Source organism: Harpia harpyja, chromosome 2, assembly GCF_026419915.1.
Source record: "Harpia harpyja isolate bHarHar1 chromosome 2, bHarHar1 primary haplotype, whole genome shotgun sequence".
NCBI lineage: Eukaryota > Metazoa > Chordata > Aves > Accipitriformes > Accipitridae > Harpia > Harpia harpyja.
This window is the reverse complement of record NC_068941.1, coordinates 43,507,344-43,524,993: the sequence shown is the minus strand read 5'-3', so window position 1 is coordinate 43,524,993 and position 17,650 is coordinate 43,507,344. Positions and strand designations below refer to the sequence as shown.

Below are 17,650 nucleotides of genomic sequence, written 5' to 3'. Positions count from 1 at the left end.
CAAGTAAATTGTTAGTGGACCATACACAGTAAGTTACAATACCTGAGGTTTAGTGCATTCCTGTGAGCCAAAATGAAATGAATGCCATATAGGAGGAAAGGAAAAGATGAACATTATCAGACATGCCATAGTACATTCCACCACTATGAAGATAATGTTAAAATTATGTTAGTGAGGGTCCACCATCCCCTACAAGTTGACTTTATTGCAGAAAGCCATGCCACAACTCAGAGCACTGCATTTAATTTTTAATTCTTGAAAAGCACAGCCATGCATCTTTGTTTAAGCTCTACGTTTTGCTCTATGTTTTCACAGAGATATAGAAAACTTTCTTCAGAAAATACTGTTTGAACTTTCTGAAGAAAAGCATTTAGAGACTACTGCAAATAAAGCATTAATAATTTATCAAAAAAAAAAACAAACCAAACCCCAAACCGTTCTACATGGTAACTACAGATTTAGAGTAAAACAAAATATAAGGCAATTACATATTTTGTGAAGATTTTGAGGATGCTATCAAAGCAGCTTTATTACTTTGAATCTCATGTACCTAACACCTAAACCAGAAGACATCCACAAGGAAGAACAAACTTGAAAACAAATGCATCATATTAATCCTTTTTCAATTTGACTTTAACACATTATTTACTGCAATATCTGAACATCTGCATTTTTTTTAATGCTTCTTTATGTATCCAAAATTAAGAAGTAGAACCAAAGATGAGACCCTGACAGATGCTGACCAAAGAATGGATGGGCAACAAGCCCACAAGATATGTGCTATATGCTTTGAATTCCTATGTGTTTCAAAAAAACCCCTGCTTTCTTCAGTCAATTTCTCAAGAAATTAAGACCAAAAAAATGAGGTCAAAGGACATAAAATAAGAAGGAAGAAAAGACAATGCAGCCTTTAACATGTATGGTTAAAGCAATAGAAATAATATTGCTAGTAGAATTGAATGAGAACAATGTATACAAGATCACCAAATACTGTAAAAATAGGAGAGAATGGGCCAGCATGGAGAGTCTTGACTACATTGTAAAACTCAGTTGAGCTTACTTGACTCTATATGCTTTGGGGGGGAAAAAAAATTAAAAAAAAAAAAAAAAAAAGTCAGTCATATGCATCATATTACACTTTTTAAAGCAACATTTGACTGTAATTATTGCAAATTTTACAGTTTATTTGGCAATCTCTTCCAACTCAATATGAAATCTCACTTGCAATGAATTTCCCAACACATACACAAAATCATTATGAACTCGCACAACAGAATGGCACACAATGGGCTTTTGCTCTTAGTACCAGTTAAGCTTACAAAAACTCATTAGGCATACCTAAAGTGAAATTTATACAACAGGCAAGGACCTACGAATGCAAACAGCACTGTGTGTGATCTAAATATTGCCCTTCTAGAGTTAGATAAAAATAACACTAGAACTGTTTGCTAAGCACAACGTACACATCTAAGTAATACGAACAAAAGTAATTCTTCCTGTAATTCCTACAAAGTACAATACAACATATTTATTTTTTCAAAAACAGACTAGTAAAATGTTTCATCTTCAAACCAAGTGAACTGGCTCAATCCGTATTAAATTAGAGGCAATTAAAACTGTACTGAAAATTAAACCATTAAAAGCTGTTGTATAAACAAAAACAAATTGTTGGCATAAAATGTAATTATTCAACTCATAAGGAAAAGCCTGTATAATTAACAGATGTAATCAAACATCTACACGCTCACAGACACACACTGAATATACAGCGAACTGGCAAACAAGTCAAGGAATAAGGATAAAGAAGGAAAAATGGAAAAAAATCTACAATTGCATTGGATCAAAGACAGTATTTTAAAGACATTAAAGCTCTAATCCTGCAAATTTATATGCATGTGGCTTACATTGTGCAAAATTCAGCCCAATGAACTCAATGAGATTAAATATGCACAAAGTTAGTTATGCCCATGCCTTTATGGTTCTAGCAGATTTGGGGGCTTAAACAAATAAATGAGAGCCAAAGACAAACAGCTTTTCCAGTATTTTGCTTACAGTTGAAATCAATACCAAACAAACATATTAATCTAAAGGAGCTTTTCTCAATTTAAAAGCCATATAAAATATTTTGTAGAATAAATTTTAATTATTAGTTTATTTTCATCTCAAGAGAAAGCCTGGAAACTTTCAACATGTAAGATTACCCCCCAAAAAAAGAAATCGAGTGGAATGACCAAACGATCTCCCTGATGATGGGCAGACTATGTAGCTCACTGAAACCCAAGTATAAAGGGCTCTTAAGGCAGACACTAGAAACAGTTAATTTGACACTTAAGTTCTAGATACCAAAAAGAAATGACAGATTTAATCCAAGAATTTGGCTTACTGCAATGCCGCACAGTCCTTCTCAGGCAACAACTGTTATCATATACGTGAATGAGTGCTTCACTAACTGACCTTTTAACACCGTACACTAAACTATTTGTACTGTAACTTAATATCAAAAGGAAATCAGAACAGTTTCTTTCACAATTTCAAATAATGACTGGAACATTAAGAAATAATACATGACATTCACGGTCATAAGAAACGTGCTTTCAACTCTGAACTAAGATGCAAGCTGCGCACATGTTCACGTACTGATGGAGCCATATTTTAAGCAGAAACCTCCCCATCAGAAGCATGCTTCTTTAAAGATACCACCAAGTTTAGCCATTTTGTTTTCTTTTCAATAATTTTCCTGTTTATGTTTTTGTGAACCACAAATACAGACAGCTTACCGTATGGTAACCTCTAGGTAGAGGCGGCTTCCCCACAGGATAAGGGTCAACAGTATCAATAATTGTTTGTCGCTCCCCTTTTTGGTTGATTTTCCTAAATCTTCTTCGAGATTGCCTATGAGAAGCTTGACGCTGAAAATACTCCTCATTTTCATCCATGTAATCAACCTACAATAGATGCAAGAAAGTGTCATTTCCCAGAAGAAATAAAAATGTTTCTTCTTATTAGAAACACAACAAATCCTATTTTCAAAGCTGACTGGTATTTTTTGAATCTCCTGTATTTTCAGCACTATGAGTGAAGCCACTACTCAAAAAACCAAACAAGCAAGCAAACAAAAAAACAAAAAAAATCAACACTGGTATGAACAGCATCACTGAATATGACCACTTTCCAAAAATGACAGAAGGAAAAATTCTCCCTTTGTCCCCCACTTCTTAGTCTTGCACAAATACAAACATTTCACTACTCAATACATTGCAAAGAGAAAACTGGTATGAGGGAGCACTTGGTAGTTTTCCTACTGACCTCTGTCACTTGGTATCCTCCCTAACCAACCTATGGCAAAGGTTTCGGTCTTCAATAGGCAGCACTGGTTTTATTGTCTGCTTCCAATATTTTGAGGGCATAAGGAAGGATTTCTAATAGACTGGATTTACATAAAAACAAATCACTTCAAAACAACAACAGGGAGAATAAAAAATACCTATTAGGTATATCCTAATATAAAATAAGTCTTCTCAGTTTCAGAGTCTTCAGAGTAATAGTCCTAAATTACTACACAACAGGATACTGCAATGAAAATATTTGAACTAGGAAATCTGGTTTTCCTGAAAGAGAACAATCTTTTTACAGTAATTTGGCTGAAAATCAACATCTTTTCTATGTTCACCCTACTAATTGAAACCTTACTCGAGACTAACAGGGAAATGAGGAAAAAAAACCAAACAGCTTTCAGCACTAGCTATGTATGGGGATTCAGTTAACTCCTCCTCCTATTCAATTCCACCACCCAGGGATAAACAGTATTTCTGAAGACGTAGAGAAGAGCTTATGAGGCACCTTGCAAGGTTCCTCCATATTTTTCAACAAGGAAAAGAAGTATTAGACAAAACACTCCTAAGAATTTGCAGCATATCTGTGTCAGAAGCGTCACATACTTGTCAGCTCACGTCACTAAATACAACTTTCAGTGTACTAATAACAAGGGGATAAGCACACTTCGTGGGTCCCCAGGAAGAGCTGGTAACGCTTACCCCCTTACCACCATCTATTTCACACGTCTGACAGTCACGCTCACACCCTACACCTCTCCTGCTTCTCCTCCCCACAGAGTGACCCCATCCAGCCCTGAGACTGAAAGTTACTGAGCCCGACAGACTCTGGGGATGGGATTCTTACTATTCAAGGTACAGTTATTCCTTTGAAAGGCTGGATTGAAGTGTTCAATTTCAGCTTTCCCAAAACTCTAGAGGTTGGGTTTTTTGGACTAAGGCGACACGTGTGGGAGTATCTGCCCCTGACCCAACATTATCCATCAGTCCAGAAGATCTTGTTGTTTAGTCATCTCCTTCCCCTATGCTTATCTTTATATCACTCTCCCTTTTAACTTACCAAGGAATGCACGAGAGAGAGACAGCCATCCGCACAACTACCACCAACTAGTGGTGGAGGTTACTACCTCCACCACTAACACCAATTGTATACTTCTAGAGACCAAATCCAGGACAATAAACTGTTTCCCAAACTTGTGGTCAGATACGAGTTACACAAAGCAGTCAGACAAATCAGGGGGCCAATACAGGGGTAAATGGGGAGGCATAAGGGGCTGCTGATGAGGAGCTGCTCATTCACCAAGTAAAGTTACAGAGAGCTTTAGTTAGGGATAGCAAAAAAGCAATTGGCATTTCTCATATATGCCACTGTGTCTCCTACTACGCTGTATTACCTTCCTAAGATGATTTTCTTATTTAGAATTGGAAGAGGGAGATATATCATCAAACATCCGACAGAACAAGCTACCGTTACATAATCATCTTTATCTGAAATCACAAAGAGCTTAAAACCCACAAAAGCATGCCTACATTTGCGTGAAGGTAAGTTTAAAAGCTACTTTTTTTACCAATCAACTTTAAACAAGTAACTTAATCTCTTCTACAAGACTAAAGCTATACCACAGTTTCCTGAGCTTCTGCAAGTTTTACAGAAACTGTTACTTTTTAGGAAAAAAATGTTTAGTGTCACAGCCTATATTTGAACTATCATCTACATACAGCTTAAATAATTGTCATGCCTGTATTATGAACTGATTGCTATCTCAGTGACAGAGGAAAAAAAACATTTAGCCTGCTGACTGTGCATTTGTTCAGATGATGCACCCTGAAGTGGCAACTAAAAACTTCTGAGCCTGCGAACCCTCAGAGATGATGCTGTTCTGCCACTGGACTACAGCAGATACTGCTAACAAAATAACCTTCACCCAGAAAAGTTGGTAGAATTTTAGAATGTTCAAGCTCCTTCTTAAAACCTCAGAGAGCTGAGAATAAATTTAAATTCAATCAAACATTCATTACTTCAGCTAACCTGAGATTAATACTAAAGCATCTATGCTTATCTATAAGAATAAAGCAGCTTTAAAAAAAAAAAACAAACTGTTCTGCTATTCTGCTAGCACGAGAAAACTTTAGTTTTACAAGAAATCTGCAAAAGTAAATGTAACGATATAAAAGATGCCTTTATCATTCAAACAATGCAAGTACGTGTGCAAAGAATGGCAAGAAAGTTACGTACGACATCTTAGATTTATAAAAAGATCACATGCAAAACAGAAAACTTTGAGTTTTATTGGAAGTTGAAATGTTACCAAAGTTGGTCTGTAAAATTTGAAAGCAACTGAATGAAAATATTCTTACCACAATCATTTCAGATGGCTCTAAAACAATGCATTCACAGCCACGCCTGAAGCTTCCTGCAGAACGCTTGCCAAAACTGAAGAACAAAAATACTTCAATCAGAACAAAAATCAGAGTTATAACACAATTCATAAGCATATTTACATCTTCTCCAGATACTGTAAAGCATAGAAGAAAGTGTACATACCTCTGCACAGTACAAGTTTCACACATATGTCCTTCGACAAGTAACTGATACCCAAGCACACCAAGAGCTGTGTATTTTGTATTTACATAGTTTATCAAGACTATTTGCTAAATAATTCTATTAACACTAAAACAAGCGTCAATCAAGTGCTGCCTACTGAAGATGCATGGTTGATTCTGAACTACATTACAGAGTTTGATCTAGTATCTTCTGACATTACAGTATTAAGTTACCTAAGCTATCTGCATTTCTATGAAGAAAGCTAACTAGCATACCAAGGAAAGAATGAACAGGCTGATCAACTTCAATTAGCTCTTTTACTTAAAATAAATTAATAAAATAAGGATTCTGAACCTAAGAGTATTCCCAAATTGAACAGATGAGGACAAAAGAGGTTTTTTGCCTTTCATGACACATTCCCACCTTAGTGCAATAATTAAGCATGATACTATTTTGCTTCCTATAGGATAAAATAGGAAGTTATTTTAGTTTCAGTTTCTCAAGTGCTCTGCCTGTATTAAATGAATGTGTGTCTCTGCAGGCTTAACTGCAAAGTATCCTCAAAATGCAGTGGTAAAGGTGGAGTGCAGAGAACCAGTACATAATTCAGTGAAATACAAGACCTTTATGGTTAAATCCTTAATCATACGCCGTCAGAGTGGAAGAAAAGACAACCAGCTAAAGTTTGTTTCTGGGGTGTGTGCTTCCCCCTCCAGGTAGTTCATATTTAAGCCTGCCAGGTCAATGTCAGACCTTTCCCATCAGAGAGAGGAAGGCAGGACAGCTGACAAAATGGCTGGAACTTCAGGACCCCTCTTGTAGCCTGCTGTGACAAGCCTGCCCTAAAATCTGCCAAAAGCCAAGTAACTATTTAGCCTTTCCCTTTCTTCAACCTGGTACTGTGCAACAGGCATGGGAAACCTTCCTATCTGAAGTTCACAGGGCAACAGCTATTTTATAAAAAACAAACCAGACTCAATAAAATTGTGAAATCTGAATTTTAACCAATCCTGTAATGCACAGTCACAGTGACACACTTAAGGTACGATGTTTGTGAAAAGTAGCTTTTTTAAGGTTTATTTCATAACAAGCAAACTGAAAAAGTTCCTTTACCATTCGGAAAAGTATATCTAGCCAGTTTATATCTCTTCGCCTGTCCCACCTGGCGATTAGTAGAAATGAACAATTTAACTTGTGACCCCAAAGGCTAATCTCTTGACAACAGCACATTTATAGCTCAAAAAGAAGGCAGTCAGATATTGAAAAGAAATGCCAGCTGTGCTTATTCATCAAAATAATAATCGCATTTAATGGTACATGGGACTTCTACAATAGAAAAAATTTTCCAGAATACTAAGCCTCTTGAAAAGCAACATTCAATAAAGAAGTCTCTCAACAAAATGCATATTTTCCTAGAGGCAAACACATGCTTCCTCCTATAGTCCAGCAACAAAACAGAGGGTGCTTTACTCTACAATGCCATCTTGAATTTTATACAATTTCAACTATTCTTAAAGATACCAGAATATGAAGCCGCTAGCTTGATTCATTAGACTGTTGCAAAAGTGACAAACTTATTTTCTTGGTCATTAACATGATCCATACACACAGTTTTTCCTTTAAAAAAAGAGAAGGAAGGGGAAAGGAGAAAGTAAATCAACTCATTGATTGAAAAACAACAATGCAAAAATGGTGATTATGAAGTCAACTTATTTAATATTCTAATTGAAAACAAACACAGAAATATTCCCTTTCCTCTTGCAGATCCTTGTCCCCCTCTTTGTAACCATTGGTTTTGGTCTAGAATACACTATTGCTGTATTTTTTGCCAGCCCATTTTCTAGCCTCACAGCAAGCACTAATTTCAACAGAAAATGCATATACACCTTCCCACTCCACCATTTCTTCTTCCTCTATTGCTGTCTCTAAGTATCAACTTTAAACTTCTGCCCGTTGCTAATCACTGCTGACATCCAAAAGTTTCAAGCTTTAGCAAACACAGTAAAAAGAAAAAGCTGTGTTTTGGATGTGCTTTTCTATTCTTGAGTAACTTGTTTGGATTTTACCCTTCAGCACAAGGGAACAGTAGTCAACATATTAAGACAGAAGGCATGCATTGAATTACTGTAAAGAAAATTCTTGATTTCTGTTCCCAGTAACACACTGGTTCTCGCAGCAAATAACCACATCATTGCTGTACTGCTCAGATTCCTATGACAGCACAGAATTTATCAGAGCAGACAGCGCATCACACGTATATATTATCTTTGACCAAAGATCACAAGGCACTTCAGGCTGCAAACTCACTCTGTAATCTTTGTGAAGTATTGTAGGTGAGAAGACAAGTAAATCAAGGCAGAAGAAAGTTAAATGACCTTTCAAGTGTTGCCTTTCTCTTCTCAGATATGCCATGCCAGGTAAAACTCCTGACTTCCAATCTGCTGCTGAAAATTCATCATCAGTGAGGAATTCACATAACCAGTGAAAATTAGGAAACTCTTGTGACTGTCCACAACGTCCGGGCACTTCAGAAGTGTCCAACTCTGACTGTGGTAGAACATCCATCACAATATTACGTACTATCTGTTGCAGAACCACACTCCAATACCTACACACAGTCACACAAATACCTGTTAACATGCAACTTTGAGAAACAACTGGGATCTTAGTGCATCGCCAATCCCATTGTTTCAATTCAGAACACTGATATCCAAGTCAATAAGTTTTATCAGAAATAATTTGTCAGAGCTTCACATGATCAAAAAGCAAAGACCAACAAAAAAGGACTTCGGTGACACTCTTCTCTACCTGAAATCTCTGGCTGTAGTAAACCAGGGAGGGGAAGCCACCAAACTTGATTTAATTGAAAACAAGTTATTTAAAACATTAGTAAGCAATAAAAAGAAGCAAATTTCCAACACATAATACAGTCTGTTTACTGAGATGATCAAAAAGCCCAAGCTGTAAACCCTTTTATAAAATACCAGGAGAAGAACTTCATACGAGTACCACAAGCTGGCACGCAAGCTGGCTTGAGGGATGCTAGGTATCGCATAGAAACAGTAGCGGCAAATAAAGTTTCAGTGGAAGGGCTGACAGATTACCTTCATAATACCAGCTCTATTCAGTAACTTTTGCTAGACACTGTGCTTTCCAAATTTTGATGCCAGACTTCCCATAGAAAGTGAGTTTGACTACCCAGATTTATCACAAAATACATGGTCTACGTGAGCACTAGCTAGCTAAAGTAAAATGTAGAGAGCCTTTATTAGCAGGTTTCAATGGACCGGATTTGACAAATTTATTCCTTCCCTTACTGTAGTGTGAAATAAGCCTGTGGATATATGACTTTGCTATGGAGCTTAAGGTCAAACCACATTTTTGTTTTTAAAATGCAGTTGAGTATTGCACATAATATACACTTCACATTTGGTTGTATCATATCATTCCTTAATAATTTCAATCAAAATTGTCTTGATACATAAAGAGAAAAATCTTCTCCTCCTACGTAACCCTTATTAATTTCAACTCCTAAAAATAGCTCATTTGAAACTATTAAGTCAGTGATACACCTGAGAAAAATCCCAGCTTTGCAACTATTTTCTCTAAATCTGTGACGTGCATGAGAGAATTTCACCAAAGGAAGCTAAGGGAGTTTAAAGTTATCTTTGCAATGGTGGCTGTCAATATGGGATGCAGAGATCGTAACAGTAATTTAGATAGCCAGAAGTCTGCCTAGTTAGGCTATTGCTTCCTCACCTAAATTCCCCAAAGAACCTTGTTTTGCAGCAGCTTTTCCAACACTTTTTTCCCTGCTACCACATAAGCTCTGACTTGAGGTTCCTTGAGTATTAAACTTCACAGATGCTCTCCTCAGCACCTGTCCTAGAGGCTATTTCATTTCTCAAGTCCTTCTCTATCAGAGTTACTTTTATTCCCCAAAAAAGTACTGAATGCATGATGTGGACATAAATCTACTTTTTAAAAAAACTTAAAAGATACACAAAACAATTTTATTTGCAGGAATCCACTTTACAGTAGCAATTCTGAAAATGGATGATTAAAAAAAAAAATTAACTCTTAGAAGGTTAGATATTGTCCCCAAGCAACTGCTCCCTAACTATACTATTCCCTGAAGCAATTGACAAAAGTCTAATTTCCCACTTGACTATTCAAAAGCATTATTTCCAAATAAATTTGTTAGTACTAAAAAACCCTTTTGCTCACTGTATGTGTATTAAAAGCAGGTATTTTAATCCATACAAGTAATTTACAACTTTGTTTCCATTCTAAGGCATTCTAAAATTGAGTTTACACTGACAGTAGATGACAGTTCCTTTCTCCCTAAGTGTACCTTACCACATACCTATCTCATAACTTGTTACACTCAAAACACAGTTGGATAAAGAACAGATGCATTGCAATTTACAACATGCTAGTTAATAGAAGACTAGTTTTAAGTGAAAGCTAAGGGTTTCCATGTTTCCCAAATTTACTCTTTCAGTTCTCATTAAAAAAACCTTTACAATTATAAACCTACAATTAGCGCAAATATGTCAGTGGCTAACAAACAGCAAAATACGAATAATTTAAGACCACTGTCTGCTTTTATTCCCCTTCAAATTTATTAAATTTACTAGTAAAACAAAACAACAAAGTACCTCAATTAAATGAAACACCTAAAGCTACAAGCAACACATTAGTTTTTATTGGCACTTACACACAGAGACAGCCAGAAACTTCCAGGTATTGAGGGTGACTCATTCTGTCCTTTCTATTATCATCATGACACTGGAGGACAACACAGTTTTCTCCAGACGTGACCCATCCATTTCCCCAGGTCCCCAGACATACTTGTACACGCGCACACAGATGCTCTTTTCAAAGGCTGCAGGAGAGGCGGCAGCTACTGAAGAGGGAACATTTCCCTATCAGCATTCAGCCCCGGGCCTCCACATTCCTGTTTTCACCTCAGCCCAGCTCCCAAATGGAAAGTTATTTCCCAGCACTGGAATGTAAACGTATTCATCAAAAGCGATGCGGAATCTGAAGAAAACTCCACTGACAACGAACACCAAGAAAAGGTTTTTCAATAAGAAGCCCTTTTCTTCCCTCCTCTTAAAGATCAGAGATCACTAACACAAAACCCAATTTCACTAGTGACAGCTGTTTTTCAAAAAGGACATACAAAAATTTAGTTTTTCCCCTATAATGTAATCTTAAGCTTTATTTCTTTTGATATTCACGACCTTGCATTAGCTTAAAGTAATAATTAATTCACATATAAATTACAAGTCTTAGTAACACTACATGTAAGTCTCTACAAAGAAAGCTCCACCAAATACGGTCATCTATATGGTGCACATTCTACAGCACATTCAGCAAAACTCTGTTATAGTTTTATGTATTTATAAATGCAGTATTTGGAACAAAGCTGCTGGTTTAGAATAAAGTCTATTTAATTAGCATTTCCTCTAAGTCAAAAAGCATATTCCATTTAGACATGTTCTAACGCAAGGAAAAATACAAAGGAAAACATTTTCTTCTTTCTCAAGTTCTTACAATTTTCTATGGTACATTTATGCAAGGAAACAAATTCCATATAAATTTTGCTTTTAAAAAAAGTCTACAATATATTAAAAGTAGAAATGTAATGCATAAGTATTGCAATGATTTATGCCAAAACTCTAGAAATCAATATTCAAAATCTTTCTTTGTTCTGAAGTTTTCAAATGGGAAGTACAATGGGCTTAAGATGACTGCTGTGCAGTATTTGCCAGTGCGGGACATCTAAATATACATGGAGATTAAAGTAAATATTTTCCTTCTCTTCACCTTCCCTGAAACCAGTCCTCTTCTCTTCGAGACCATACCTGAATAAATCTGTAAGCACAAGGCTACGCATAGTTGAGTTCAGTTTCTCAAGCTTTCAACACATTCATGATAAAACCAGATCTTAAGTTACATAAACCCAATAATTCCAAACTCTTTTTGTGAAAATTACATTTACTCAATTGACATCTACATTTAGGAGAATCACAGAAAACTACCGAAGTGAAATATAGAGGTATTGCATTAATCATATTTAGAATTTGAAGTTATGTAAGCCAGAGCCTTCATTTGCTTTTAGGTAGCACCCACCCTGCAATGCTATTACTACCATTACTATTTACATTCAAGTGCTCTCTACTGTGTTTCCCATCTTCCCTCTACCCTCCACTTCCCAAACTCAGAGCACAGAGGAGCTACCGTTCCTCCAGACGTGTCATTTGCTGCACGTCCCACCTGCACGTGCTGCATGGCGCTGCTTCCTCATACCAGCGCCGTGACCTCAGCCGTGACCAGCAGCTGCTTTCCATCACTGCATCAATTATTCTCTGATGATACAGAGGCAAACATGAGCAGACCATCCAGTCTCTGACACATCCCCAAGTCCAATCTTGAGGTAATAATCAACATTTAACTTGTAACACCACCAAAATGCGTTAGATTTAGTTCTAAAGCAAACCAGTCACACTGAATTCCTGAATTAAGTATTATAAAGCAGTATTTAGTAGATGTCTAGATGGGGAAAAAAATGGGGACTATTTTCTACCTGCTGCTTCAGGAGATAGTAAGGGATTCAGTCAAGTTCCTCCTCCTGTATCTTTTTTTTACCAAAACCCACCGTGTTTCATTTCGGTACATCCAGATTAGAATTGAAAACACCAGTCCCTCTTAATGGCTCATTCTAACCGAGCTAGGTTTAGCTGGGTTCCACATGAACGTGCAGTGAAACCCAGACTGTTCCTCCACCCAACTTGCCCTTGCAAGGGATGAAAAATCCTAAAGTCACAATTTAGAAGTGTGTGTACACGCACAAGCCATCCCTAGGGGAACGCTGGAGTGTTCTGATGAAAACTAAATTTGGCATGGCCATTTTCTGACCCCTCAGAAAAAAGAGAGAGAGCCCTTCATGCATGCAGAGCAGCTCTAACGCGAACAGCTGGGGATGATGCAGGGAGGGAAGGTAGCAGCGGGTTTCCCCACACTTAAAGCTGCACACAGGAAACTATGAAAGCAAGGGTTTGTCAACTAAAGGACAGCGGATCACTATCAGATAATTTGATCTTCTGTATAATATAGGCTGACTTCTCCGATTCTCATTTGAATTAGAGCCTGTCTCTTAGAAAAAATAAGCAAATATGCAAGTGAAGCCCAAGCTGCTTTTGACTTGTGTTAAATGTTATTTTTAATTAAAATGTGGTGGTCATCAGCATATCAAAATAATCGATAGATTCTTTTTTTTTTCTTTTAACTTATTTAATTCTCACAATGTTACTATATCTACAGCTTTTTTTTTATATTTAAGCAAGATTAAATAGCTGCTTTACAGAAATACTTTTCAGTTGAAAGGAAAATTGAGATGCTGGCAAGTGGAATATGAGTTGAAGAGGTATTTGCGGACCTGTCACTGTTTGCAAATCCTGGAGACATGAGCTCACTACATACCACGGATAAGGATGATTAGACTTATCCAGTGTCATATGATAGCTTAGATGTTTACAGTCTCAGATACAACAGCTCATGTGTCAGGGAAGGGACTCGCAACAGCACAGCTAAGTACATGTCACTTAATAATAGCGGGGGGGGGGGGGGGGGGGGGGGCAGGTGTTTCACAAGTGAAAAAAAAGCCTCAAACATCAATGCAGCTCCTTGCTTGACCTGGGGGCCCAAACTACTCGCTGCCTGTGAGGGAAGAGGGATCACGGTGCCAAGGGCAATAACCCCGGTGCTGCAGCAGGAGGGTGTAAAGTCAGGAAGAACCCAGCAAGCCAAACAGAGAATGCCTGACAACTAACCAGTCCGTGTGAAGGACAATAAAATTATAGGATAAGCACATTTAATAGTATATTAATGCTTTAAATAATTTCTGCTAAAAATGTGTGAAAGTTAATTTGAACTCCAGCTGAAAGCTTTAGTAAACTTCTTCAGTATTTTGAACAATGTTTAGTTAGCATCCTTAAAGTCCTATAGTCTGTCATCTCTATCTACGTAGCACTCATAGGGATTTCTTCATTTCTTATGCAAATACAACCCAGATCAGAGGTTGCATTAATCTGGTAATTTATAGCTGACTACTGAAAGCACTTCAAAAGAAGTTCCGGAAAACCCACAGTGAATACTTTGAAATTAGCTAGATCGGAGGTTTGCTTCCAGAGAAAGTCCCTTCAGTCAAGCCCTGAAACATATGCCTTATGGTCTTCACACAGTTTTTCTTTTAGTACAGACTACTGTTTTGAGAAGTGTGGTTAATTTTAGAATTTTACCTAGTTACAAGGCTAAGTATGGTAGCAAGTTTGACTAGTTTATGTAAAAAAAAAAAAGAATTGTGTAAAGTTTCAAATTTGTTGCTTTTCACTTTAGCTTTTTATAATGTTACTTTAAAACTAAAGTTAAGCTAAAAATGGTTAAAAACCCAATCTGAAAAAATGCTGTAAAGAGTAACAAATTCTTTTGCAAATTTACTCCAAATGACAGTAGATGCTCAGGGCCTTTATAGCAGCAGGTGATCCTGAATACTTTTCAGACTAGAATACGACTTACAGTTCTTTATGACCCTTTCATATACACTAAACAAGAGAAATGCGTTTATGACATTTTCCTGTGAAATTCGAGATCTGTATTTATAAACTATATACACAAATACATAGACAAACAAAACTGGAAAGTAGTAGTAGTGGCAATAACAAAATTTGTCTTGTTGCAGCAGCTCAACTTTGCAGCATCTCTAGTATGGAAAGCTAGAAGGCGGGTACCTCATCAGAACAGCTGACAGAACAGATCTTTATTTGGAAAAGAATATTTTCCTTATTTTATTTTTAAATTAGAAGTTCTCGTATTATTTTATCTTGGAAAACATTCAAAGATGAAAGCTTTTTTTCCCTAACCTTTTTTATTATTATTCCTTTTTAAAAAAAAAAAAATGTATTTTAATAAATGGTTTGAATAAAGACAGCTTTGCTTATGCTTCATCTTAATGACGTCTGTGTTGCCATGGATATTACTGTGACATCACAAGATCTACATAATGGTCTCAAAGAATGAGAAGTAGTAGGAAAACATTACTTAAGAGGCAAGACCTTGTCTGAACAGCTTGGGTTATTAACATTCATGAAATTCATTAATACAGAGGAGTATTTTTCCAACCTCATACAAAGCCTTTAGAAGTTAAGATCCTAAATGAAGACAGTATTTTACCTTGAAAAATATATAGTAAGCTTTTTAAGTCCCTCTACAGACTTTCATAATTAAGGTATTAGAAACTGTCATCTTTTTAAAAAACTAAAAACAACAACAAAAAATTAATAACTTGACATGTCATCTAGGTTTTTAGTAGTAAAGTAGGACCATACATATTGACGTTTTCCACCCCCACTTATATGCCTAACTCATTCAATACAACCAATTCATTCACATGGAGGGCTAAACACATGACCTCAATAACTAGTTTCTATAACTCTTATTAGTACACTATAGACGTATTCAAGATATCTTTGTAATAAGTGCCCTATAACTGTAAATGAATAAACAAACTAAAACAGTGAAGTAATAGCAATAATTTTGTTTTAGCTATTTAGATTATAATTTGAAAATAAATTATCCCTCACTTTACATGTTATACTATGCCTAGTGTCCCTGGATTTGTTTTTCAGAAACATTAAAAAATTTGAGCGTAACCTGAAAGAAAACTCTCAGATATTTTACTCTTCTACAGTATGGAATAACATTTTGTTAAAACCACTATTTGTAGGAGAATTATAGTAACAGAATCATGCTAATGGTCAAAACTATATTTTTGATTCCTTCCACCTTTCTACAGTCCTACAAATACGTAAGTAAGTAAAAGTCATTATTTTACCTTAGCAAGATTGCCCTTCAGCAAAGATAAGTCTATAGAAGTTTAGATCACCCTGAGTTCCACATGAGACAAAGAAAAGGCTCTTCCCCACATATACCCCAAACCTAAATGCCAGAACAGCCATCCCATAACACATTTATATTGGACTTCCCTCAAGAATTTTCTTGGACATTTTGTAAAAAAAAAAAAAAAAAAATTATATATATAAATAAAAATCGAAAAAGACTTGTAAGTCTTGCACTTATTAGCACAGGATAGACTTTAAGGTACCTCCTGACTTTTCTGTAGAGTCATCCACTCTGTATATTCTTCTTCTAAATATAATTGTTCAGGAGTAGTAAATCATCTCCAATTTCAGGATTTAAAATAGACCTCTCTGTCTAGTTAATGTTGCTCCCTAGGCTGTGAAAACTTAACCACCCTGCTGAAAATGGTCTTTTCCTCAGTGTATCATACCTAGACCAGCATCGTCACCTTGCTCTGCAGTGCACCCCATCCCCTCCCTCCACATGGGTATACTTCTCCCTCTTTGGTATTTTTTATGCTATTTTTGCACATAGTTCATTTTGTTGTTATTTTGGGGTAAGCAAAGATCAGATAACTTCTGAGTTCATCACACTTACAAAACTTGCTCAGAGACCCTGACTGCATGTAAAAAAACCACGGTCTTCCTCTTTCCCTCTGCAGGAATCTCATAATGCAGTTCCCAAGTAACCGAGGGGTTTTCTGGTATTTTGCAGGTTTGTACTAAAACTCAAAACCTTAAATACTAATAAATTGAATCAGAAGGAACCTTAAATCAGAAGGAAGAGATTGCAGAACAGGTTACCTCGCCAGCTGCAATATCAATTGTGAAAAAGCAACAGATTTTTTCTGATAGGTATCTTTCATTAGCAATGTAAGCAGTGGTGAATACCCAGGTATAAGAGATCTCACATTTAACTTTGAAATAACCATGTACTTTATTACATAGAGAATTTACCCCTCCTTAACTTCTCAGAAAAAGCTCTCCATTTTTTCCATATCCCCATTTGTATGCGAGTAATTTATTATCATTTCAGATAGCAGCTTTTTAATACTAAAATCAAGCCTGAAATTTTACAAAGAAGATCCCAGTATAAGTGAGAACTGTTGAAGTTAAATTAATATCACATAATTATAACGTACGGAAGAACAATAAAAGCAAAAGCAAAGATGAACAATGTTTCCAAGACTGATTAGAAGTTCTCAATTACTTCAAATTGTGACATGCTCCATTAGAAACCCTAATGCTGGGATTACAAAGGTGTCTCTAACCAACGAGACACAAAATAAGCTAAAGAGAAGAGTCAGCAATAAAAAACATTCTGTTTCAAGGCCAGTTTTCACTGCAGCACACTTTAGAAACCAACTAAGCAGCACCAAAATTTTTCAACAATGAGAATATGTCAACATCTTCAGGAAAAACAAGTTTTCAGTGGAATGAATGTTTTTCCCATCCATCCTAGAGAGCATTCTAAAACATTCCCAGGAAAAAAAAAAACAACCAACAAACCACAATTTCAGCACATTTTGCAACACTAAATAGCCATAATTTTAACCCCAATTTTCTAACGTTTAAAAAATGGGATGTGAGAGTTGGTATCATTCATAGATGTCAAAGACTGTATTTCCTCTATCAGCTACCTTCAAGGATTTTCTCCTTTCCTCTGCTTTCTTTCTGCTAAAAGATTATCCCCTATGAATCTAGTCTGTTAAACTGCTCTGCTTAATTTTAATTTTTTCCTTAAGGTCCTTTTCAGTTACTTTGAGCTATTAAGATACATTCATGCTTACACAGAAAAATTCTACTATCCATGCTGCCTCAGATTTTGTTTTTCCTTAGCATTGGCT

The 17,650-nt window shown here is 36.3% G+C and overlaps 1 protein-coding gene across 4 annotated transcripts in view; it reads right to left on the bottom strand.

Annotated features, from left to right (window-relative positions):
- Window positions 1–17,650, bottom strand: part of RAPGEF2 (Rap guanine nucleotide exchange factor 2) — a 193,439-nt gene that overhangs the window by 89,144 nt on the left and 86,645 nt on the right. For 2 of the 4 annotated variants that reach the window (XM_052778303.1, XM_052778320.1), the window contains exons 5-7: window positions 5,691–5,766; window positions 2,778–2,945; window positions 43–60 (exon numbers count right to left, since the gene is read on the bottom strand). In XM_052778303.1, the coding sequence (XP_052634263.1) occupies window positions 43–60; window positions 2,778–2,945; window positions 5,691–5,766 (262 nt within the window). Of the gene's footprint in view, window positions 1–42; window positions 61–2,777; window positions 2,946–5,690; window positions 5,767–10,597; window positions 10,730–17,650 lie in introns of those variants that run through there. The other 2 variants (XM_052778328.1, XM_052778313.1) reach the window with 2 other exon arrangements.